The 23,386-nt window shown below is 40.2% G+C and overlaps 7 protein-coding genes across 9 annotated transcripts; 4 read left to right on the top strand and 3 right to left on the bottom strand.

The window, feature by feature from the left end:
- The first annotated feature begins 63 nt into the window (after positions 1–63).
- Positions 64–2,233, top strand: LOC111787600 (increased DNA methylation 1-like). The gene has a single exon (XM_023667615.2). It carries the CDS (start codon positions 207–209, stop codon positions 2,193–2,195), a length of 1,989 nt encoding a protein of 662 aa, XP_023523383.2. The 5' UTR covers positions 64–206; the 3' UTR covers positions 2,196–2,233.
- Positions 2,234–3,894: 1,661 nt separating this feature from the next.
- Positions 3,895–4,874, bottom strand: LOC111788300 (uncharacterized). Its single transcript, XM_023668626.2, has one exon. The coding sequence runs from the start codon at positions 4,748–4,750 to the stop codon at positions 4,178–4,180; it is 573 nt and encodes a 190-aa protein (XP_023524394.2). The 5' UTR covers positions 4,751–4,874; the 3' UTR covers positions 3,895–4,177.
- A 1,305-nt stretch (positions 4,875–6,179) lies between these two features.
- LOC111788308 (LIM domain-containing protein WLIM1) lies at positions 6,180–7,432 on the top strand. The gene is made up of 5 exons (XM_023668635.2): positions 6,180–6,486; positions 6,663–6,759; positions 6,836–6,873; positions 6,940–7,029; positions 7,097–7,432. Exons 1-5 carry the CDS (start codon positions 6,352–6,354, stop codon positions 7,268–7,270), a joined length of 534 nt encoding a protein of 177 aa, XP_023524403.2. The 5' UTR covers positions 6,180–6,351; the 3' UTR covers positions 7,271–7,432.
- Positions 7,433–7,481: 49 nt separating this feature from the next.
- On the bottom strand, positions 7,482–9,051 carry LOC111788215 (uncharacterized). Its single transcript, XM_023668492.2, has one exon. It carries the CDS (start codon positions 8,825–8,827, stop codon positions 7,754–7,756), a length of 1,074 nt encoding a protein of 357 aa, XP_023524260.1. The 5' UTR covers positions 8,828–9,051; the 3' UTR covers positions 7,482–7,753.
- Positions 9,052–9,948: 897 nt separating this feature from the next.
- Positions 9,949–14,549, top strand: LOC111788158 (Xanthine/uracil permease family protein). The gene is made up of 14 exons (XM_023668404.2): positions 9,949–10,233; positions 10,317–10,414; positions 10,501–10,677; positions 10,765–10,865; positions 10,946–11,021; positions 11,130–11,189; positions 11,280–11,464; positions 11,544–11,640; positions 11,725–11,811; positions 11,889–11,947; positions 12,504–12,595; positions 12,663–12,740; positions 12,825–12,988; positions 13,075–14,549. The coding sequence occupies exons 1-14, from the start codon at positions 10,137–10,139 to the stop codon at positions 13,291–13,293; spliced, it is 1,590 nt and encodes a 529-aa protein (XP_023524172.1). The 5' UTR covers positions 9,949–10,136; the 3' UTR covers positions 13,294–14,549.
- Positions 14,550–14,760: 211 nt separating this feature from the next.
- LOC111788307 (protein SOB FIVE-LIKE 5) lies at positions 14,761–15,749 on the top strand. The gene is made up of 3 exons (XM_023668634.2): positions 14,761–15,321; positions 15,406–15,489; positions 15,566–15,749. The coding sequence occupies exons 1-3, from the start codon at positions 14,944–14,946 to the stop codon at positions 15,629–15,631; spliced, it is 528 nt and encodes a 175-aa protein (XP_023524402.2). The 5' UTR covers positions 14,761–14,943; the 3' UTR covers positions 15,632–15,749.
- A 980-nt stretch (positions 15,750–16,729) lies between these two features.
- Positions 16,730–23,007, bottom strand: LOC111788110 (WD repeat-containing protein PCN). 3 transcript variants are annotated; one of them, XM_023668305.2, is made up of 11 exons: positions 22,605–23,007; positions 22,380–22,523; positions 21,599–21,899; positions 21,438–21,501; positions 21,186–21,299; positions 20,910–21,072; positions 19,825–19,978; positions 19,015–19,610; positions 18,637–18,818; positions 18,255–18,515; positions 16,730–17,438 (listed from the first exon to the last, which is right to left on the bottom strand). In XM_023668305.2, exons 1-11 carry the CDS (start codon positions 22,764–22,766, stop codon positions 17,135–17,137), a joined length of 2,445 nt encoding a protein of 814 aa, XP_023524073.1. In that variant the 5' UTR covers positions 22,767–23,007; the 3' UTR covers positions 16,730–17,134. The 3 variants fall into 3 exon arrangements, with proteins under 3 accessions (XP_023524073.1, XP_023524072.1, XP_023524071.1); XM_023668304.2 differs by having other exon boundaries at positions 19,015–19,613; XM_023668303.2 differs by having other exon boundaries at positions 19,015–19,616.
- Positions 23,008–23,386: the final 379 nt, after the last annotated feature.

Raw genomic sequence — 23,386 nt, forward strand, 5'->3', positions numbered from 1 at the left:
TCTAAAATAATATACTGATATTTAGGAGAAAAGTTATAATAGAGAAATAAACAGAAAAATAATATAAAGACTGGTGGAGTGGGCAGTTGGGTTAAACCGATTCTTGTTCTAATAAAATATTTTCTTGTTTTAATTCATTTTCACAATGATTCTGCAATTTTCACCCTAATATCTTTCTCCCTCATCTTGATTCTCCCTATGAAACTATGGAAATCTTTGAAGAAACCAGCGATAGAAGCAATGTCCACAACGACGGTCATTCTTCTCCAACCGGAAGCAATGTGCCGACAAGACACCGACTGTTCAGAGTGAAGTACGCGCCTGAGGCGGTTGTCAATTGGTACATGATTGCTCTTGACAAGAACACCACTCTCAAGAAATCGGCCGTCAAGGAGGATGCATTAGGTCATCTTCTGTCCATGGGATGGAAGATTTACTACATCCAGAAGAAAACTAAGCAAGAGTTACGATACAAATGCCCAAACGGTAGGGTTTATATTTCTCTCAGAACCGCCTGCAAAACCTGTATTGATCAAGGCGGCGCCGCCCTCGCCTTGCCTACCGCCGTCACAGTTTCCGAACATTCCCCACACCCTTCCGTAGGAGAAGGAAAAGAAACTGCGCCTTTCTTGAAAAAACCTAATGACGACTCGGAAGACTCGGAATGCGTTAAATCACCAGCGCCGCCGCTGCGAAATTGGGGCAACATCAAAACCCCGCCATCGCCTCCGGAGGCAGCGGCTGGAGGTACGTCACAGCGGCACCCACGAATAGCTTTGTCTAATTTGATCGATCAGAGCGTAGTGTCGCCGGGAGATCGGGCGTATTACAAAATATCATCGAAGAACGATCCATTAATGGCTTGGGGATCGATAACAAATGAAGGCCTTATTAAATGCGATTGTTGCTCTGAAGTGTTCTCTATTAGCAATTTTGAGGCTCACACAGGCAGTACAAAACGTAGGCCGGCGGCCAATATCTTTCTGGAAGATGGGCGATCTTTATTGGACTGCCAAATGCAAATTGATCAAAATCAAAATCAAAATCAGAACGAGACAAAAGGTAATGATCAAAAGGTGAATAAAACTCCCACCACGCTCTGTATGGACAAAAACGACAGCATCTGTTCCATTTGTCATTTTGGGGGCGAGTTGATCTTGTGCGTTCTGTGCCCTGCTGCTTTTCATGGCGGCTGCCTCGGTTTCAAGGGCATCCCACTTGGGGATTGGGCCTGCCCATCATGCTGCTGCAAAATTTGTGGCCAAGTTCCATATAATTTCGATGGGGTTGTTTCTGATCATCAATCCGATGCCTCTTTGGTCAAATGTGTTCAATGTGAGCAGAATGTTCATATTGGATGTGTAAGGAGCGTTCAATTTCTTGAAGATGGTAACCCAAATCAAGCGATGGATAGAGAAAACTGGTTTTGCACCAAAAGATGCGAGGATATCCACATGGGTCTGCAGAAGCTTTTATGGAAACGAAACCTAGTTGGTGTAGAACAGGGCAATCTCACATGGACATTGATGAAACATACAGACACCATGTCTGAGCATCAGAGGAAGAGGCTGAACACTGCTCTTGGCGTAATGCGTGGGGGGTTTCGGCCTTCGAAGGATCCCAACACGAACCACGAGCTGATGGAAGATGTTGTGTTCAGCAGAAGATCAAACTCGAAACGGTTGAACTTTGAAGGATTCTACACAGTGATTTTGGAGAGAAAAAACGCAGTAAGAACAGTGGCAACAGTGAGAGTTTATGGGGAGGAAGTGGCTGAAGTTCCTTTTGTTGTGACTCGATTGAGACACCGGCGGCATGGGATGTGCCGCACATTGATGAACGAGCTGGAACGACAGCTGATGAAATTGGGAGTGAAGACAGTGACATTGCCGGCTGTTGGTGAGGCGCTCAACATTTGGATAGACAGATTTGGGTTCTCGAAGATGACATGTTGTGAGAGATTAGAGCTTGCTAAGTACACATTGTTGGGGTTTCAGCACACGGTGAGGTGCCAGAAGGATTTAGAGAAGAGGATTTCAAATGATGCGGAATGGTGTCCAATGAAGTGGCCGACACCAAGTGTTGAAGAGCATGATATAAGTGTTGAAGAGCGTGATATAAGTGTTGAAGAGCATGATATCCTTGATCATATGTCTTTCGATGATTGGAGCTCCATTTCAGATGCATTTGATTGAACCCATTATAGATCTTTTTTTTGTTTTTTGTTTTTGGATTTTTTTTTTTTTCTTTTGGGATTTTTTTTTAGATGATTGACAAATTGTATATGGACTTGCACCAAAATAAATAAAAATATTGGTTCTTTACATTTCTTAAATATTAAAATAGAATATGAGACTTAATGTAAAATATGAGATCCTAGAGATCCTACGTCCGACATTGTTATAAGGGATGTGTCGGACATTGTTATAAGGGATGTGGAATACTTTTCGTAGAATATGGGTTTAAAGATCCTGAGTGAAAGCCCTTGAAGGAATGTGAGAAAACATTCCCTTTTAAGAGGCGTAGAAACATTCATTATAAGAGGTGTAGAAATCTCTCCCTAGCAAAGAGGTTTTAAAACCCTGAAAAGAGCGTTTGAAGGGCTTTGGCTATTACAAATGGTAGCAGAGCAAGTCATCTTGCGGGCGGTTGTTGGGATACGGAGCCTGATGCGAGCCCTTGAAAGATTTTAGAAACATTCGGTTATAAGAGGTGTAGAAACGTGAAAGTCACCCTAACAGAGGCGTTTTAAAACCCTGAAAGAGCTCGAATTGTTACAAATGAGCTCTCAAAGGCTTGGGACATTCGGTTATAAGAGGTGTAGAAACGTGAAAGTCACCCTAACAGAGGCGTTTTAAAACCCTGAAAGAGCTCGAATTGTTACAAATGAGCTCTCAAAGGCTTGGGGTGGTACGAATGAGCCTGATGCTTTTTTATAGTAAATAACTAATAGAGATATATACGGTAGATATTTTATAAGTATCTATAAAAATAGCAAAGATATATATATGGTATAGAGATAAATAAATAAATGATGGTAATATTTTGTAGATATTTTATAATTTTATAAATAAATAACTAATAGAGATATATACCGGATATTTTGTAAGGATAGTGATAGATATTTCATAAAAATAGTAGAGATATACCGTAGATATTTAGTAAAAACAGTAGAGATATACGGTAGGTAAAAATAGTAGAGATATAGGGTAGATCGTAAAAACAGTAGATATACGATAGATATTTCGTAAAAACAGTAGAGATATACGGTAGTATTTCATAAAATTTAGTAAAGCTATATTTAGTAAACTAAAATCATATATATATCTTTCAAAATTTACTTTCTTTGTTCTCGTATTCTATATCAACGTAGATATAGAGCTAATATTCCTCTTTTAATTTTCTCTCTCCTATTCTTTGTTTTCTCTCTCCTATTGGATATTGGGCCCAGGGGTGGATTGTGAGATCCCATTCTTTGTTTTCTCTCTCCTATTGGATATTGGGCCCCCAAGGGGTGGATTGTGAGATCCCACTTTAATTGGTCCTTGAAGGGTTTGGGTGGGTGAGATCCCACTTTAATTGGTCCTTGAAGGGTTTGGGTGGGTGAGATCCCACCTCAATTGGTCCTTGAAGGGTTTGGGTTGTTACAAATGGTATTAGATTTAGTCATTTGGCTGTGTGCCAGTGAGGACATTATTTAACCCAAGGGGGTGGATTCTAAGATCAGGATATGACAAACGTTTTAATATCTCTCCCTAACTCCCTAACACATGAATTTTAAAATCTGGAAGAAAAAGAGGAAAAGCCCTTTATGGAAAGGAAAATGAAAATGACGGTGAAAATACCGAGAATCACATTTAAATGAAGTAAAAGTTCATATAAAAAAGAAAAAGAAAGTAATGAAATGAAATTGGGCATTAATTATGAAGCATTAATAAGCATTGAAAAAGTCATACTCCAACGCCCAACCTTCCATTTGGTAGAAGAATCATTAATGTTCATAAAGCTTACTTAGAACCTAAATGTGATTGTAATTAACACATTTCACTCCCTAACTACCCCCTCTAGTTAATTTACATTACCCACTGTTCATCGAAGTCGAATCCAATTTCAAATCCAACCCCATCAAACATCAAACAAAAACAACAAACTAAACAATCTTACCCACAACCAAAGATCAAATTGGTTGTTCACACTTGTTATTTCGAGTCAAAATCCTTGCATACTCCTTTCGTTTCATTGATGTTCTTGATCTCGACGAACTCTGTTTCAAAACAGGGACCAAATACCAAGCCACACAAGTGCACATAATCGTCACCGATCTCCCAAAAACACACAACAAAACCAGAATCAAAATCACCATAGCTGTAACATAATAGCCTGGTTTCCTCAATTTCCTCAAAGTTCTCACTCGTACGAGGCTCTTCTTGTCGGCCTGCTTCTGGGTTATTGCTGGTTTGATATCATTCACACGCTTCTCCTCTTTCTTGTCCTTCTGTTTCACAACCACAGGAACACACTCATCTGAATTCTTGTAAGCAAAACGGACCAAAACAATGTTTTCTGGGTCAGTTTGAGCGTAAATTCTCTTCCTTTTCTCCTCAAGATCGGTTAAAAGAGCAGAGAATTTGTCGAGGCCACGGTCGGAGTAAGGGTTCTTCTTGTCTTTGCTGTGGGGTTTGAGGCCATTTCTGGCCTTTCTTGGAGTACAATCGGGGCTGCCATTAGAGGTCAGCGATTCTTGAGCCATTAGTGATGGAGAAGAAAAGGGTTTATTTGGGTGGATTGATGGAAGGAAATGATGAGCATTACAACCATTTATGGAATCCAGATCCAAGCAGTTAGTTTGGTCAAATTAAAATCTTCAAAATTAAAATATATATATTTAATAGAATAAAAAGGTTCGTGGGGTGTTGATTTGTTTGACTTTGTAAGAGATGGGAGAATGGGTATGAAATTGGCTAAATAATTTGAAATTATAACTTGAAGAGGAGGTTTTTATTCCTCAACAAGCAAACATATACTGATTAAAATAAAACAAGTCCAACATGTAATATTAAACTTAATAAAATTCTTATTTTGAAACTGTCTTGGCCCCATCCGTATTCGTTGACACCAATGTTTCTGCTCACGTAAAGTTGAGAGTGGAGGACGGCTCGAATCCTTCTTTGTACATCTTGATACTCGTTATGACTCAATGTAGACTGTTCACTTGATATGATATTGTTCGTTCTCGTGACTTTGGTTTTGGTCACCCCAAAAGACTTCATTTCAATGGAAATAGTGTCTGGGACTCTAACCATCATCAATAGAACTTGTATGATTGTAACCATGACGGTGTCAAATAGGTTTATGAACTTTAGATTTATGTTTAATAGGTCTTGTGAACTTTAAGAATATAAAATAGGTGTGGCTGGTTGGTGTGAGATCTCACATCAGTTGGAGAGGAGAACGAAACTGTGAGATCCCACCTCGGTTAAGGAGGAGAACGAAACATTCTTTGTAAGGGTGTGGAAACTTCTCCCTAGCATGAGTGTTTTAAAAACCTTGAAGGGAAGGTCGAAATGGAAAACCCAAAGAGAACAATATTTGTTAGCGGTGGTGTGATGTCCCACATTGGTTGGGGAGGAGAACAAACCACCATTTATAAGGGTGTGGAAACTTTCCCCTAGTAGACGCGTTTTAAAGCCTTGAGCGGAAGTCGAAAAGAAAAGCCCAAAGAGAACAATATCTGCTAGTGATGGATTTAGGTTGTTACAGGTGGGCTTGAACCAAACATTGGGCCATGAGAAAGCTGAGCCCCGAAGTGGGGTGGACACGATGCGGTGTGCCAGTAAAGACGTTAGGCACCGAAGAGGGGGTGGATAATCCCAGGTAGGCTTGAACCAAACACTGGGCCATGAAAAAGCTGAACCCCAAAGTGGGGTGGACACGATGCGGTGTGCCAGCAAAGACGTTGGGCACCGAAGAGGGGGTGGATAATCTCCCTACCGAATGGGGAGGAGAATGAAACATTCTTATAATGGTGTGGGTGTGGATTATAAAAGTGTGGAGATCTTTACCTAGTAGGGATGTGAAAATCTCTCCCTAATAGACACGAAAACCTTAAAAGAAAGCTTAAAAAGTAAGAGTGTAAAGCTAGTTCGGATAAGAGAGAGCTTCCAAATTCAGACGAACCGATTACCATTTACGCCCTCCAACCTTAACATTTCTCAATTTGAATCTTTGAATCCATTCTGTGCCCCTTTCCCCTTCCTTATCTCCTTCACATTGTCTTCTTCTTCCGCTGACTCACAATTCACTCACATTTCTCTGCCTCTGAGTTTCTCAACCACCCATTTACCCACAGCCATGGCCTTCGCAGGAACCACCCAGAAGTGCATGGCTTGCGACAAGACTGTCTATTTGGTCGACAAGCTCACTGCCGACAATCGTGTCTTCCACAAAGCTTGCTTCCGATGCCACCACTGCAAAGGAACCCTCAAGGTAATCCAATCAAACCTCGTTCATTTCAACTCTCATCTATCCATCAACTTAATTCTTAATTGGGCTGCTACATTCATTTCGATTTCTTGAAATGGGCTCTCAGATCAGCTCAATTTTAGTGGGCTATGGATGAATTTGAATTCAACGATTCACTGATTAACGGATCTGATTTGCAGTTGAGCAATTACAATTCGTTTGAAGGGGTTCTGTATTGCCGCCCACACTTCGATCAGCTCTTTAAAAGAACAGGAAGCTTAGCCAAAAGCTTCGAAGGTATTAAGAAAAGAAACTAAGTTGGTTGTATTCCATCACTAATCTCAAACCAACATTCTTTCTATCTTGATTTTAGGAACACCAAAGATTGGGAAGAAGCCAGCTGATTCTGAGGTGCACCTAATTAATTACTCTGTTTTACCCTGTTATTGTAAGTGATTACTGAACATCATTTGACAGAAACCAGCGGCGACCAGGGTTGCAAGCATGTTTGTCGGCACCAAAGACAAGTGCCTTGGCTGTAACAACACTGTTTATCCGACCGAGAAGGTAAATGTGAGCTGAAATGGACGAATAATTGTGGATACAAAACACCATTTGAAGCTCTGTTTCTCAGGTTTTAGTGGATGGAACCTCGTACCACAAGAGCTGCTTCAAGTGCTGCCATGGCGGATGTACAATCAGCCCATCAAATTACATCGCACACGAAGGCCGACTCTACTGCAAACATCACCACACTCGGCTCATCAAAGAAAAAGGAGACCTGAGCCAGCTTGAGGCAAACCATTAAAGAACCACGCATTCACAGACCCTTTTGCATATTTTCAGCTGTCTTCCTGTTTGTTCCCGTTTTTCTGCTGTTCCTTCACCTGAACTTTATCACAACGCTCCCTTTTTGCTGAAATTGCGTTGAAATTTGAACGTTATGTTAAAAACAGAGGACGTTATCGTGTGGGTCTCTCTTGTTTTCCGCTTTGGTTGTTGAATTCAAACAAGCTAAGTAAAACTAAGGGTAAAATATACATAAACATTTACGGTTTCTTTATAGGCTATATGACCCTCTTGTAATTCGACACTAAAATATACATAAACATTTGCGGATTACGTAATTTCTAGATGTGGTTCAGAGGCAACAAAGTCACAAAACTAAGTAGAGCTAAGGCTATGGCTATGGCTATGGCTATGGGGCTATGGCTATGGCTATGGCTATGGGGCTATGGCTATGCCTGAGGCTCTTTTTTGTTCTTGTTCTTTGTACATTTAGATTTGATTATCAAATATTTATACAAATGGGATTGGAAGCATCATTGATATGTTTTGTTTTTTGAGTGTGGAACCTCCACGTGAAGAGGTAGTCTCGAGACACGCAGGAAAGTTTCACGACATCGCAATAGGCGGTGATGGAATTTTTCTTTCCGCCGCCGTTTCCCCAATCGATCCGGACCCAACAAGAGAACCCATTAGAGGAATGGGGAACCGCCGCCGCGTCGGAGAGTTGGAGCATCACTTCGCCGCCGATTCTTCTCCCTTTGAGGCTTCGTTCGTCTCCTTTCACCATCGACTCCAGCCATGGGCACTCTGGCTGCCCGACCATCTCCTTGTAGGCAGAATTCGCCATTCTCACTTTGTTGTTCGAGTCCGATATAACCGCTGGTAACACCTCCGATTCAACCTCCCTTTCCACTTCATCTGGGTTCTTCGGCGGCTGAGGAGTGGTTGAGTGGCTCGCGGTTTGGGTTTTATTGATGCACCCAACGAGGATGATCGAGCCAACAGGTCGAACAGGGTGCGGCGTTATAACGTTGCAAGTGGACACCGGCGCTTGAAGTTGCTGCAACAGATCCTTCTCTTTGGGAATTTCACAAACTGCAGCACTATTCAATTCCAACCCCTTCTCATCATCAAACGACATAATAAAGTTAATCTCAGAGCCGCGGCAGTTCTCCTCAGAAATAGAAGACGGCGGACCACAAGGAAGAAGCGGAAGCGTCACCAGATTAGAACCCACGGGCGTATCTTCAAACCCAGCAGCGCCGCCGTTAAGAGCTGCAATAGAAAGGCGAGGAAGTAAAGAAGCAGAGGAAAAGGCGTGAAGAGACAAAGCGGAAGGGGTAGTCCTGGATCGCTTCAAGGGGTGAGGCGAAATGGGTGTAGAACGACCCCGCTTACGGGTGCGAGTGGGCCTGGCCTGCAAGTGCGGCGATACATTAGTAAGGAAGGCGGAGTGGGGAATGTTGTGAGAGTGAAAGGCGGTGGGGGAGTCGGGCTTGGGGGCAATCGGCCGGTATTTGGACATGATCTCGGCCGTCTTGTCAGTGGAGGTGTAGGGAGGGAGGGTCTTGATCATGGTGGCGGTGGGGCGGAGAGAGAGGAGGAGAGAAAAGGAAGTTAAGGGAATGGAAAGGGTGGGGGAAGTGAGGAATAGGGGAATAAGGGGAAGGGGAAGATGAAGCAAAAAGGGGGGAGAAAGGGACAGGTGGAAGTGTACGTGGAGGAAAGGAGAAGAGAAAAGGAGACATGTGGGAAGGCCAACGCATATCCAATGGAAGAATCAATGGGCTGAGGGTGAGGTTGGGAGGGGCACCAATGACAATGAGAGAGAGAGAGGGCTGGTTAGGGGGGGCGGGGGGTGAGTGGCTGCCATGCGTGGATCCATGTATCAGGATTGGCTTGGTTGGGGGACATGCAAAACAGAAGGGTAAAGGAGGGAGGGAGGGTGGCGTGGGGGCGTTGGAAACGGCGCCTTCCTTTGTTTCTTTGCTTGCTTTGCTTTGTATTTTAGTGTGAGCTTTGGTCGAGTTGGCTGTGGTTGGTGGATCGGAGTTTAGTGTCATTACGGCTTCACTCCACAGGATCACGCAAAGCATTGAGCTTCAAAATTGGATGCCTATTTTATCTATTGCCATTGGGATTAACCCACCTATCCACATCTTCTTTTTTACCTTTTTCACTTTTTCACCTCTCTTCTTTTCTTTTTTAACGGAGAGATATATGAATGACACCGAATTCATCCAAATTAAGAGGACTAATATAACAATAGATTGATTTTGAGGATACCTTACCATCCATCTCTTTGGGGTCGCTCCATTTTGATATCATTTGTAGCTTTACCTGGTACATGTTGCCGTCAACCTTACATTCTTAAAATGTGCCCGTTAGAGAGATGTTGACATTGAGATTAACCCACCTACCCAAGTCTATTTTAAATTATGAAAAAAAAAAAATAAAGAAATTGAATGGATTATAAAAAGAAAATAGAACCAAGGCAGTCCATAATCAGGAATAACAGACAAGCAAAAGCCAGTTTATCAACTACTGTCTCTCCTTCAAAGTGTGTCCTTTGGAGTTCACAGACGAATGTTCTGTTCTGTTCTGTTCTGCCCATCACCTCATGGAGCAGAAATGTAACACTTTTTTTTTTTTTTTTTTAATACAAAAACCACTTAATTTGAAATATAAAAACGTGAGTTATGATTCTGGTAATCAATTTTGGAATGATGGAGTTTAAATGCGAGATTATAAGTTTTGTAACTGTCGGTTTTGTTCAAATTTGGGTTGTTTACCCTTCAATTTATATACAGTTTCTTCCCTAATTCTCATGCATTTGTCCCCTGTTTCTTCTTCAATCTTGCAAACTGATATCATTTTAGTGAGCCATGGCTAACAAACCTGCCGAGGATCCGGTTCAGCCTCACCCAGTGAAGGAACAGCTACCCGGAATCCAATACTGCATCAACAGCCCTCCACCATGGCGTCTGTGTTCTTTCTCATACTCTTTCACTTTCATTCCCATTTCTATTTTGCTTCAGTTTTGATGAATCTTTCCTTATGTTCAGCGGAGGCCTTTATGTTGGGTTTTCAGCATTATGTTCTAACACTTGGTTTCAGTGTTCTGATTCCTAGTTTGATTGTTCCCCAAATGGGCGGCAGCGATGTAAGATGTTCTTGCATTTATACTACAACGTTTTTTTCTTGAAGTTTCTCAAAATGCCTTTAGCTTGTTGGGTTTTGATATCTCAGGCTGAGAAGGCCAAGGTGATTCAGACCCTGCTATTTGTTTCTGGATTGAACACACTCTTTCAGTCTTTGTTCGGGACTCGACTGCCGGTGGTGGTCGTTGGTTCATACGCCTATCTTGTTCCTACCATCTCCATTGTTTTGGCTAAGAGATATGCTTCATTGACAGATCCTCAAGATGTAAGACTCTGCTACTTCTTCTGAAACAACTATGTGCCATCTTCTCCTTTAACTCTTGGCATTTACTTGTTGTATGCTATACTTCAGAGATTCATTCAAACCATGCAAGGAATACAAGGAGCTCTTATAGTGGCTTCATGTTTTCAAATGGTTATGGGTTTCCTTGGCTTTTGGAGAAATACTGTGAGGTGGGTAAATCCTTAGTTTGTATGTTTCTAAACCATGTTGAACTTGTTGTGACTTCTTTTAAAAATTACTTCTGGATTAGATTTCTCAGCCCTCTCTCTGTGGTTCCCTGTGTAACCTTCACTGGACTTGGTCTCTATCATCTTGGCTTTCCCATGGTAAGGAAATAGATACCCATTTGCTCTTTAATCTTGCCTTGGCTATCAATTTTCTATCTCATCAGCTAGCTCTTGAGAGCTTATTTCCTCTGTTGTTTGCTGTTTTAGGTGGCAAAATGTATAGAAATTGGCCTTCCAGGACTGATTATTGTAGTGTTCATCTCACAGGCAAGTAAAAACTCATATTATCCATCTTTCAGCTTCACTATGTGCCTAAAGGGTATCATAAACTTCTCTTGTTTGGTTGTGGTTTTGCAGTATCTTCCTCATTTATTGAAAACAAAGAAGCCAATATATGATAGATATGCAGTGCTGTTCTCAATTGCTATCATTTGGTTATATGCACAGCTCCTAACTTCAAGTACTGTTTATAATCACAAACCCACAAATACTCAGAAAAGTTGTCGCACTGATCGAACTGGACTATTGAGTACTGCTCCTTGGTGAGTATAACTCTAGCTACTGACTCAGAATGTTCATTAGGAAATGTTTTTATGGTCTATATGATCTGATTACCTGCAGGATTTACATTCCCTATCCATTTCAATGGGGAGGCCCCACTTTCAATGCTGGAGAATCCTTTGCAATGATGGCTGCTTCTGTTGTTTCACTTTTTGAGGTCAAGTTACAAGCTCTTCATCTTTTTCATCTGCTAGCTATTGTGCCTTCTAGTTGCCTTGCTTCTGATATTAAGATGTTACAGAGTACTGGAACGTTTTTCGCCACGTCGAGATATGGCAGTGCAACTCCGGTGCCTGCGTCGATCATCAGCCGTGGTAGTGGTTGGTTGGTAAGATGTGTCCATCAGTGTCTAATTTTCCCTAGTGTTGGAATTTTATGTTCTAAGCAATTCTTGTTCAATTTCAGGGAGTAGGAGTTTTGCTCAATGGCGTGTTTGGCTCTGTTACTGGCACTTGTGCATCTGTGTAAGAATAGAATATATTTCATTAGTTTGCATAACTTAACAAAATTGTATCACAAGCTCAAGCTGTCGCACCTTGCAAAACATTTTAGGTGAGATCCCACGTCGGTTGGAGATGAGAATGAATCATTCCTTATAAGGGTGTAGAAACCTCCCCCTAGTAGACACGTTTTAAAACATTGAGGAGAAACTCGGAAGGAAAATCACAAAGAGAACAATATCTGCTAGTGGTGGGCTTGGACTCTTACAAATGGTATCAGGGTCGGTGCCAGTGAGGACGTTGGGCCCCCAAGAGGTAGATTGTGAGATCCCACATCAGTTGGAGAGAAGAACGAATCATTCCTTGTAAGGGTGTGGAAACCTCTCCCTAGTAGACGCGTTTTAAAATCTTGAAGGAAAACCCATAAGAAAAAACTCAAAGAGGACAATATCTATTAGCGGTGGGCTTGAGCGGTTACATTTTAACATCTTGAAACCATCCAATACCATAATTGTACAGCGAGCCAACCCCATTTATCACATGTTGGGATGTTTTTCTCTAATGATTCTTAAATATGTAGGGAAAATGCTGGTCTATTAGCTTTGACAAGAGTTGGTAGCAGAAGGGTGATCCAAATATCAGCTGGCTTCATGATTTTCTTCTCTGTTTTCGGTATGCTAACATGATTTTATTGACAAAACATTCATACTTTTTCTTGACCGGCTATCATCTTAACCAGGGAAATTTGGTGCACTTTTTGCCTCTATTCCTCTTCCAATCATCGCTGCCTTGTACTGTATCTTCTTTGGCTATGTCTGTACGTATCACTCTCTCTAACTCGCCTCTATTCCTCTTCCAATTATTGCTGCCTTTGACACTGACAGCAATGTAATTTCCCCAGCCTCTTCTGGGCTTGGTTTTCTCCAATTCTGTAACTTAAACAGTTTCAGAACCAAATTCATCTTGGGCTGTTCCTTCTTTTTGGGTTTGTCAATACCACAATACTTCAGAGAATATTATCGCCAAGATTTTAAATCAGAACACATCTACTCTGGCCATGGATGGGTAAGCAAAAAAGGAGACAAAACAAAGAACCAACTACATGACTGAATGTTTTACTGAATGTTTGTTCTTCTTGTTCTGCATTGCAGTTTAATGATGTGGTCGTCGTGATCTTCATGTCTCACGCAACCGTGGCGTCTGTGGTGGCTCTAATTCTGGATTGCACGCTTTTTCGAGAGAACGATGCTACTCGAAAAGACAGTGGGTTGCATTGGTGGGAGAAGTTTTGCTTATACAGTTCGGATGTAAGGAATGATGAATTCTATGCTTTGCCATTCTGTTTGAATAAGCTATTTCCTTCTCTTTAAAGCCTTCTTCAGCTGTTTTAGCTCTAGTTTTATCCTTGTACTGTACTGCTAAGGAAGTCAACACTTTTTTCATTCAATCAAGATTTGGTTCATTTGCAAAGCTGGGATTTTTCTGCAACTATTAGATCACTCCAAGAAAGAATTGTCACAAAATTCAATACCCACTTTCTGATTTGAAGCTGTATTAAGAAAATGACATCTGAGTCAATGCAAAAGCGAAAAAGTCATGTTTGACTTTAACTTAGCTAACGTATACGGATGTCGCACTATTTGTTTGTCTCTTGAAAGGGGAAGAAAGCTTATGTGACGGAGAGAAGATGTAACAGCCTAAACCTACTACTAGCAGATATTGTCTTCTTTGAGCTTTCCCTTTCGGACTTCCGCTCAAGGCTAGGAAAAAGAAAATGAATTATGAGAAAAGGATGGGGTTAAAACAGTGAGCACAACGAGGGTCTAATCGAAAGCGCCGACCAAAACCAATCCCCAATGCAAGAGAGTTTAACAACAAAAAAGGAGTCAATAATTTAGCCATGAGGGGCTAACACCGTGGGGACTGCAGATCTTAACTTTTAGAGAGATTTTGCAATGAGGCCCCACGGTTTTGGCTTTTATCAGAAGATATATGATGAGATTGGACGCTCAAAGGAGAAGCTAAGTATAAACAAACAGCAAATGCAGTAAATTCCTTCCAAAAGACAACTCCATTAGATACACACAACTCATTGAAGAAGAAGGAGCAAACCATGGCGATGGTACAAGACAAGACACAGTAAGATACGCAGCACCTAACTATATGCCTGTCGGTTGTTTGATAGTAAATGAAAGTTCAAATGCAATTTTAACATTCACATCGATTAGAGAGAGGAACGAGTGCCAACGAGGACGTTGGCTTTGAAGGGGATAGATTGTGAGACCCCACAACGATTGGAGAGGGAAACGAACCATTCTTTATAAGGGTGTGGAAAACTCTTCCTAGCATACGTGTTTTAAAAACCTTGAGGGGAAGCCGGAAAAACCCAAATAGGACAATATCAGCTAACAGTAGGCTTGTACCGTTACGATACCAAACAGCGAAAGAAACAAGGAGCACCCTTTAGAGGATAATGTGAAAGAGGCGATTGTTTCTATCATTTTCTTTTCCTCATTACGAGAAAAAGGCAGCTATGATGGATCAAAAAAGGAGATGTAAAGAGACTGATGAAGATTAGTGAATGAGATCAATAGAAAGTAAAAATCCAAACTTAATCAAAGCTCGTTAAGGGATGGGAGAAAAATGAATCCAAAAGAGGCCAATTTGAATGGAAATGACAGCACCAGCATTGTACATTTAAAGGAGGGCCTACTGTTGTTGAACATCCAAACGTTTGTCGCTTTTGATATCATCATTGTTGATGATTTGCCCATTGTTCTTGCCAATTGGCATCTCAGATGTGTCCACAAACAGATAAAGGAAGGAAAGGCCAAAAGATAAAACAAGGGACAAACAAAGTCCAGGGGTTTTAGTGTGATTGTTTTGATCCCCTTTTTTTCCTTCTATAGAAATGCCACAACTCAGAGAAAGAGAAAAAGGGAAGTTTTTGTTATATAACCATTTCAATTAGCATCACTTCTTCTGCTACCTCTCAAAGCCTAAACCACTGAGTTTCCACCATGAATGATTGGTCTGCTACACATTATTGCAGAGGAGGGGAATCAGGTTGGACTATGTACTTAGACCAATCCTACACTTCTGGGGGCGGGGTGGGTGAGAATTACAGGGAAATAGAAGCAAAAGTAAGAGCAGAGAAGGATGAAAAAGAAGATCTATCAATGGTGTCTGATGCTTCCTCAGGTCCACCAAATTACAATGAAGAATGCTTTTACAATAATGGGTATTCAGCTTCAGAATCAGCAATGAATTGTAGCCGGGAGGAGAAAAAGAAGAGCAAGAAGGGGAAACAAAATGGCAGAAATGACCAACATTCTTATCTCGATGACACTGCTAGCTCCACTATATATGGCTATGGCTATGGCTATGGCAAAGCAAGTGTAAAGAACATTTCCGTTACATTTTTATCTCAAAATTCCAGAAGAAATGGATGAATCTTATGCTGTTCATTCTATATTATGCAGAAAATTAATGGAGCATCAAGCAACGAAGCATTGGAGACGAATGCAATAGAACTTTCTCAGGGATTCTCCGCAACCCACGTTAAGGTAATTTGATGAAATCATAAGATTCAGCAAGTTTTTGTATGCATTGTTAACGAAAAAGTGAAACTTTTGAACACAGAGAAAACCTGCAGTGAAGAAACGCTTCGACTTCTATCGCTCTAAAAGATCAGCACCCGAAGAATGAGGGTATTACCAATTCCGCCGCAGAAGAATGATAACGACATGTTATTTATGTATATAAGGAACATTGTTCCTTTTGTTATTATTTTTTAGTTTCAATTTAATTTTCCCCCAATGTGTTAGCTGTGTGCTTTCTCTTTTACACGTTCTTGTCATTGCAATGGGAAAGTGGAAGCACTAAAAATGGACCCAAAAAAATCAAGAAAGAAAAGAAATGTCCTCTCGTTCACTAAATAGTGCTCAGCGTGTCAACCATGAAGTTACCATCACGTTTACAATGCTTTTGTTTTCGTTTACAATGGGGAATAAAAAGCTAGCTCCATTTGTCAAAGTATCGGTAACTTCTCGAGTTCAATAGATTCGAACGTTAGAATTTATATTATAAGAAAAGGAAAAGGGGATATGGTCGAAAAACAAGGTGGCACCGAATTCGGTACATAAAGCGAAATGAATAAAGAGAGAAAAGAAGATGATTAAGCAATAATAACAACTCAAAAGAGCAACTTTAGGTTGGGGGATTGGGAAATGCCAGCCTAGCTGTTGTTAAGTGACCAAACAACATTCGATTATTGGAGAGAACAATGCGAAGAGCGAGCCAAAGTGAGTACCAAAGAGACAAACATGCTGGAAGGAAGTGGAAAACGAAGCTAAATTTCAAACCAAAAACGGACGAAAAAAGAAAAAAAAGAGCAACCCCACCACTCTTTAAATGAAACCACTCCAATTATTGATTTTTTTTAATCATTTTTTTATTTCTTTTTCTACAGAAAATTACCCCCACATATTGGAGAAATATGGATTGTACGTAATGGACAGTGTTGCCCACGTCACTCTGACACGTCCAATGTCAATCCTCTTCTGCTCATAGTTGTGGAATCATTATACTCGACCCTTCAACAGGACAAAAATGGAGCAGCAACCCAATTTAATTAGCTGGTAAACAGAACAGGACCAACGCATGCTTTAGCTCCTTGGAGCAAGCGCCATGGCCACTTATGAACAGTACACTCGGTGGGTTTTATATTAAGGATACATTGTATAAAAAATGTTAAACGCAAACTTTACATAGGAATATCAAGAATTTAGAGATGCACAGCGGTAGTTGTTATAACTCAAAAAGACTAATTCGACTCCGACAATTGATTCTGAATTAGCGAACAGTTCTCTTCAGAAATATGTAACCCCGTTGGTAAATAACAATGCCCTGAATCAAGCACTACAAATACTAACAAAGACAGTAGAACAACTATTTTTTATGGGGTGATTATTAGTTTTTGGTAGGAGGGGTGGGGCAGGGAGGTGCAAAAGCTTGAACTTCGTAGACTAAAAGAACTACTTTTAAGTTAAAAAGAAAAAATTCAATATTACAATACAACAACGCTCAGATGACCCCCCCCCCCCCTCCCTCCCTCCACAGAACAAAATTGTAAGACATAGAGAGATGTCAGAAAGAATTGGTGGATACCAACATTCAAGTATATCCTAAAACCGGCTTTAATATGAGGATTTAAGTCCCATATATATGTCTGTGCACAGGTGGGGCATCGAAGGTGTTAGCCACTTCTAACCATGGTTTTTCTATAATCAAGACTGAAGTTTTGGAGAGGTGTCCAATAAGTAAAACAGGATCTCTAAAAGGAAAAATTTCAAAATTCTTTCTACCGTCTGTTTGGCAGTCTCTTAACTTACGTTTCAATTTCCCATTGACTGGAGTACCCCGTAAACTCTTCACCATTGAATCTTGTCCACTTATCATGACATATTCATCATCTTGATCCACCGACATCTTAAAGTCAATTAGGCACATTGCTCTACAAAAGAAATGAGAAATTCCCGGTCAAACATCAAATTGCATAGAATGAGATATGCTAGATTGAACAGAGCTAAACATGAAAGGGTGCCAAGATTTCCTAACAATGAATACAGATGACTGATTCAAGCAAATCAACAAATCTTCAGAACATGCTAAAAGACTGGAAGGTATTTTCGGAAATATTAGGAAGCAGGAACATTAATTTTAACATTATCAACCAAATTTCAGCAAGCTGGCTTCAGCCGATGCCACTTGCTAACTGCCAGCCTGGAAAATGAGCTGGCCGTGCCTAACTATAAAACTCATGTAATGAAATCCCAGACTCAATATCTAAAAAAGAACACGACCATTGCAAGAATGAAAATGTCAATGGTAGTAGTTTAGGACACCATACTTATCTCTCCATTCTGTGGGGCAACATAATAATATGAATGGTCAAAAATTTGAAGGTCACAGTAAACCAAAGCAACTTGACTCTTAACACTTCGTAATGCCATTGAATCTGTTATTAATATATAATTTCTGCAGAACAATCTCATTAACATGGTTTGATGACAATGGCTGTCACTATGCAACATCATGAAACACTGGTCACAAGAATAAGCATTTTGTAACATTATAGCAATTCTTGTATAATACCTATTGCAGGTTAGTACAGACAGGATGCAAAAGGACCAAAACAATAGCATACAGCAACGTAGTAATCAGCCACATGACAACACAAGTTATCAAATTCAACAAAGCAAATCAATTCTTAAAGGGAATAATCGTTCAAGTAAATTTCCCTGCAGCACTTAGTAATATAGAGAAATACCTGGAACTATACACGATAACAGGCAAAGAAGTGGCAGACGGAGGAAAAGAGAGACCAATAACCTCCCCAGGAAATTCTTGGAATCTCTTGGGGAGAGCTTGTGTATGCCGCATTGACCAGTCTCCTAATTGTTTAGCCTCAACATCGAAGGCATAAACCTGATTTGAGGAAGTAGTGACCACAAGCACATTGTTGTTCCATTGAGGAAAGCCTCCAGCAGTAATTGAGGCACCATCTAGTCTTGAAATGAACCAGTGTTGCCTGTTACAAGAGTAATAACTTAATTCGTATATTACTTTCTTGGAAACCATGAGAATGTAGGCAAGGAGGGTGAGTAATGACAAGCTGACTATAAAACAATACAACAGCAAATCAAGATAACCTCATTATCTCCATATTGAATACGTATATATCTCCAAAGCAGTTGACTGCAGCTAACCACTGCCCATCTGAACTTGTAAATATTTTTGTTATAGGAGGCTCAGCAGGAGGCAAGGCATCATCCTGCAGCTCCCGGAAAGGCGTAAAACTATGTATCACTTTCAAACTGCCCGTATCCACAACCTGTCCCCACAAGGAAGGTTTAAAATATTAATCAAACACCATTCATAAATTGACCAAACAAAACATGACAAAAGATGTGTCATCTAAAGAATCAAAATATTCAAATAAATCAGAGGGGGAAGGGGAATGTATTTTATAGAAAATATATAAAAAAACTAAATTCAACGGCATATTTTACTAGTGAAGGAGAACTTACATATATCCTTTTATCATACCCTGCTATGATTAATCGAGAAGAATCAAAACTGAAGACCATGGAATGGGCAAATGGAAGCATGTTTGGAAGTTGCCTTCTATTAACCGTCCATGAACATTTGCTTCCCCCAGATTTCTTCAATTCATATAGGTTGGGTTTGGCATGATCAGAATATGCAAATAGCTTCCCGGAGTTGGAAATAGAACTGCAGATAATCTTTCGTGATGCCTTGCTCTTAACTCGAACCAATAAATCTGCCTTTGCAAGTCCCTTAGAAGGGCCACAAGCCATATCTCTAAAGGAACCACTTTTTGGGCGAATACATAGGATATCCAGAGAGTGAGCAGCCTGAACAAGTAATAATGGTGCTTGGTTGAAAATTGTGTTAAGTACGAGTTGCATAGGCACCCTTTGGGGTGCAGGACATATATCATGGGGAGAAAATTTGGTAAATTCCTGAGCAGAATATGCGAAAAGCTTTGCATCATCACCACCTGAGATAAGCATTGGAACTCCCAAATGGGCCCACTTCCGATAGCTAAAATCATTAGGCTTCTTATTACGGGCCCTTTTTACCTCGTCATCTTGAGGCAGCTCTGCTGCTAAAAAAATATATAAGGTAAGAAAACAAGAAGGGACGTATAAAACAAAAAATAATACTGGTTATCAATTTAGGTTTTACCAACAAACCTAGAGTTCCCCCTAATGAAAATGACAAATTTTGGTTTTGAAAAAAAAATGACATTAACAAGAAACTAGAGAGAGAAAAAAACTTTCGTTGAGACAATGACCAATAACTAAAGTAAATACCTTCTCGACAAATTGGTACCGCAACAGTCAAAGCCCTGATATCATGAGTATGAGATCTCACATGACCAACATAAATCCATTTCTTCATCACTTCAGAAGAACACTCATCGTCATGAGATGCAACATTCTCGCTAGAGAGCTTATATAGAATAACCTACAAAAACAATATATTCACAAGACATTAGAGTTATGGAAGTTGAGTTATCACATAGAAAGACTGCAATCATTAACTAAATTCCTTAGCAACCAAGCTTGTACTTCAGGACAATAGTGATTCCATTCAATGTCAGAAACAATGTACCAGACTGATGGAATTAAAAAAGGCATTCTTCTCAGTAAAACGTATGAATCATAATCTCCCGCAAGCCAAATTGGGACAAAATATCAACTGATTTGAAAAATGAACAACAAATTAACCCCTTCTTTGTTCACATACCAAAATATATTATAGATGATTTGCAGCTAGCAAAAGGAAATCACAACTAATGCAACCTACTACCTTCCACAATATGCAAAAAGAATATAACCATTTGGCAACATGTGAGCTACCCACATGATGAACCTCTAAGATTGTTAAAGAAGTTTCAACTCTAAGCACACCTCTGCTTGCCCTTCCTCTACCAGATCATCATCTCAATAAAATGCTACAGGCTAAAGCATGGATTGGGACATAAATCTTTCGGACTTTTTGCTTTATACTTTAAAAACACTGTAGAAATAAAATAATCTGATTATTTGAAGAATCAGAAAAGAAACTTATAAATTGAACATAGTTTAAAACAATCCAAAAATAAATTTTGGAAATTTCCAACCCATTCATTCAATAGAGCAGAGAAGAATTTTGTAATGTACCATGTAAATTTATAATTCAAAACTGAAAGTTTGTTACTAAGAAACTAACACAACAATAAAGATTAAGGAACTATAAATGGATAACGATAAAATAAGAATATTTGGATGTAAAGATAAGAATACTGAGTGGTGTACAAGCACAAAAAGTAGGAGTGCAAACATGGCTGGGCAATTAGCAAGAGTTGTACGAAAGTAAAAATATGAAACCATATTGCATGACCCATAGTCAGTACCTGACCATCAGAGCCAGCAGAATATACTCGATTTTGATTAGGAGTAGCTGCAAGTTTGTTAACATCACCCTTGTGTAGAGTGTGCGCTTGCAGAAGAGTTCCATGATTACCGTTCCAAAACTGCACACTACCAGTACTATCTGCACTGACAAGGGTACCGCACCTGCAATCAACAGGACATACCAAATAACAAATGCCTTCAGAACACATAAGTCGTGAATGGTAGAAAATACCACTTAACAACTGTGCAATCTAGAGAAGCATGTAATTCTTTACCTCAGGTAAAGTAATGACCAAACACAAAGTTCTGGCCCACTGCCTAAACCTCCAAGTCCTGCAGTAATCCTGTAGATCTCATGCCCGAGACTAATATTCCAGCATCGAATAAACCTGCAGTGAATGAAAACGTTTAAAAAAAAACAAACATGGGTAACAGTAACTTGATAGAGTAAAGTGGATAAAGATCATACTCATAATACATTATATACATTTTCATCGCAAGTAACAAAAGGTGGTATAAGTACATACCCATCACTGCTCCCTGAAAATATCCGTTCTGCATCATTACTCCATGTTACACTTAAAACCCTGCCTGGGAGTAGCAGCAAGACAAAAGAAGGTTTTAATATCCAGCTAATCATAAAATAAAAGGTGACAAAGCAGCAACGAATCTGGGAATAGATTCTCACCACTGACCCTAGGCAACGACCTTTTGTAAATAAACTCTTCTGCGTCACATATATTGTAAATACGAACACAACCATCATCACAAGCAATAGCTAGAGAGGGATTTTCATCACTAGATTGGACATGAAGCTCCGAGGAATTAGAATCGTCTTCACTCTCACTACAATCTTGGAAATCACTCTCATTGTCTGTTAAGTGCCCATTTTGCATGTCTTGTGGTTTTACCTCACTGTCAACTTCACGACTATTACAGGGTGCAGCAGCAATTTGCCAAATAGAGAAGCCAATTGATTCTAAAACAACCTGTGAAAACAATAACCAAATCAAATACAAACATCTCAAGATAACAAAGTAAACTCAAAATAAACAAGGTACTCCCAGAGACCCAAAACAGCGTTGGAATATACTATGGGCTGCAAATTTCACCATTCCGGCAACTGAATTTTCTGACAGTTATTTAAACATATTCCGTGAACTTAAATTGGGATTAGAAATGGCAGGTAACAATTCTAAACTCATTGCGTGCGCTTAAGATAGCATTTCAAGAAGAAACAGAGTAAATAAAAGCCACCACAATCCCCTAACGCGCACCCACACTTTTATATCACGTCACAAGTATCTGGTGTGCGAATCCCAATAAACAAAAGCTAAGGCATACTGTGCTATCAAGAATTGCATTGGACATTAGACCAGTACGAGAAGCAGCGCACTGACCTATTAACGTGAAGATCGGAAGACTATAGCTAATGAACAGCAGTTTATAGTGGAAGCAACAATGTATACCTTCTGTGTTAAATCAAACAAATCCCACTCGGAAATAGAACCATCAATGCTGGATGAAAATAAGCGACCAGATGGCCTATCTTTGGAACCGGTGCAGCACCAAACAAGTGAAGAAACCCTAGAAGTAGGGTCTCCAATTATCGTCTACATCAAAAACGCAATCCAATCAAACTTCTAACTCAATTAATTGTTCCCAAAAACGAAATAAATGATAAGCGACTGTACCAGCTGACAGTGCCACCCGACGGAACCCGGAGACACCAGCCAAATCTCAAGGGAGCCGTCTTCTCGGGCAGCCGCGACTTGAGAGTCATCAGCGCTGGAGGCTAGCGCTACTACAGGAGATGGCTTCCATTCAATTGAAGAATTCCGATAACACTCAATCATTTTTTCCAACAAACAATAGAAACTAAAAGAAAAAAAAAGTTAGTTGATTGGTGTTGGGACCGACCCAAGCAAGAACTTGGCAGAGAAATAGGGCATCGAAGACACAGAAAAGCAATTGAATGAAGGGAGAGGCGACCAGGTTTAGAAAAAAAAAGTAGTTGCAGAGGAAATAGGGCAATCGAAACACAGAAGAAAAATAAAGAAAGGGAGAGACGAAGGAGGCGACTAGGTTTAGAAGGGTTTAAGGAGTCGAAGCGGGAGGTATATAAGGCCGGTTCATGCTTCTGCTTCTTTCGACTTGAACCAAGAACCGGTTTTCTTTTTTCCTTCTTTGTCTTTTTTTTTTTTTTTTTTTACGCGAATATCACAATTTAGGTTAAAATTTTCAACTTCGTCCTTCTACCCTTACTGGCACATAGACTCGTATCTACCCATCTTCGGAGAACAGCGAAAAGACTGGCACATCGTTCAGTGTCTGGCTCTAATACCAACTGTAACGACTCAGATCTAGTCTACTGGCACATCATTCAGTGTCTGGCTTTAATACCAACTGTAACGACTCAGATCTAGTCTACTGGCACATCATTCAGTGTCTGGCTCTAATACCAACTGTAACGACT

Source organism: Cucurbita pepo, chromosome 2 (assembly GCF_057944985.1).
Source record: "Cucurbita pepo subsp. pepo isolate OVF chromosome 2, ASM5794498v1, whole genome shotgun sequence".
In the NCBI taxonomy this organism is placed as follows: domain Eukaryota; kingdom Viridiplantae; phylum Streptophyta; class Magnoliopsida; order Cucurbitales; family Cucurbitaceae; genus Cucurbita; species Cucurbita pepo.

Bases quoted from the DNA above. Each gene is read 5' to 3' on its own strand.
- LOC111787600 (XM_023667615.2), top strand. From the start codon at position 207: ATGGAAATCTTTGAAGAAACCAGCGATAGAAGCAATGTCCACAACGAC.
- LOC111788300 (XM_023668626.2), bottom strand. From the start codon at position 4,750: ATGGCTCAAGAATCGCTGACCTCTAATGGCAGCCCCGATTGTACTCCA.
- LOC111788308 (XM_023668635.2), top strand. From the start codon at position 6,352: ATGGCCTTCGCAGGAACCACCCAGAAGTGCATGGCTTGCGACAAGACT. The intron at 6,874-6,939 runs GTGCACCTAATT...ATCATTTGACAG, and splicing joins AGAAGCCAGCTGATTCTGAG to AAACCAGCGGCGACCAGGGT. The intron at 7,030-7,096 runs GTAAATGTGAGC...TCTGTTTCTCAG, and splicing joins CTGTTTATCCGACCGAGAAG to GTTTTAGTGGATGGAACCTC.
- LOC111788215 (XM_023668492.2), bottom strand. From the start codon at position 8,827: ATGATCAAGACCCTCCCTCCCTACACCTCCACTGACAAGACGGCCGAG.
- LOC111788158 (XM_023668404.2), top strand. From the start codon at position 10,137: ATGGCTAACAAACCTGCCGAGGATCCGGTTCAGCCTCACCCAGTGAAG. The intron at 10,234-10,316 runs GTCTGTGTTCTT...CCTTATGTTCAG, and splicing joins CAACAGCCCTCCACCATGGC to CGGAGGCCTTTATGTTGGGT. The intron at 11,948-12,503 runs GTAAGAATAGAA...TTAAATATGTAG, and splicing joins ACTGGCACTTGTGCATCTGT to GGAAAATGCTGGTCTATTAG.
- LOC111788307 (XM_023668634.2), top strand. From the start codon at position 14,944: ATGAATGATTGGTCTGCTACACATTATTGCAGAGGAGGGGAATCAGGT. The intron at 15,322-15,405 runs GTAAAGAACATT...TATATTATGCAG, and splicing joins ATGGCTATGGCAAAGCAAGT to AAAATTAATGGAGCATCAAG. The intron at 15,490-15,565 runs GTAATTTGATGA...TTTTGAACACAG, and splicing joins TCTCCGCAACCCACGTTAAG to AGAAAACCTGCAGTGAAGAA.
- LOC111788110 (XM_023668303.2), bottom strand. From the start codon at position 22,766: ATGATTGAGTGTTATCGGAATTCTTCAATTGAATGGAAGCCATCTCCT. The intron at 22,524-22,604 runs GTACAGTCGCTT...TTTTTGATGTAG, and splicing joins TCGGGTGGCACTGTCAGCTG to ACGATAATTGGAGACCCTAC. The intron at 21,300-21,437 runs GTATGTACTTAT...CATTCACTGCAG, and splicing joins TTTTCAGGGAGCAGTGATGG to GTTTATTCGATGCTGGAATA.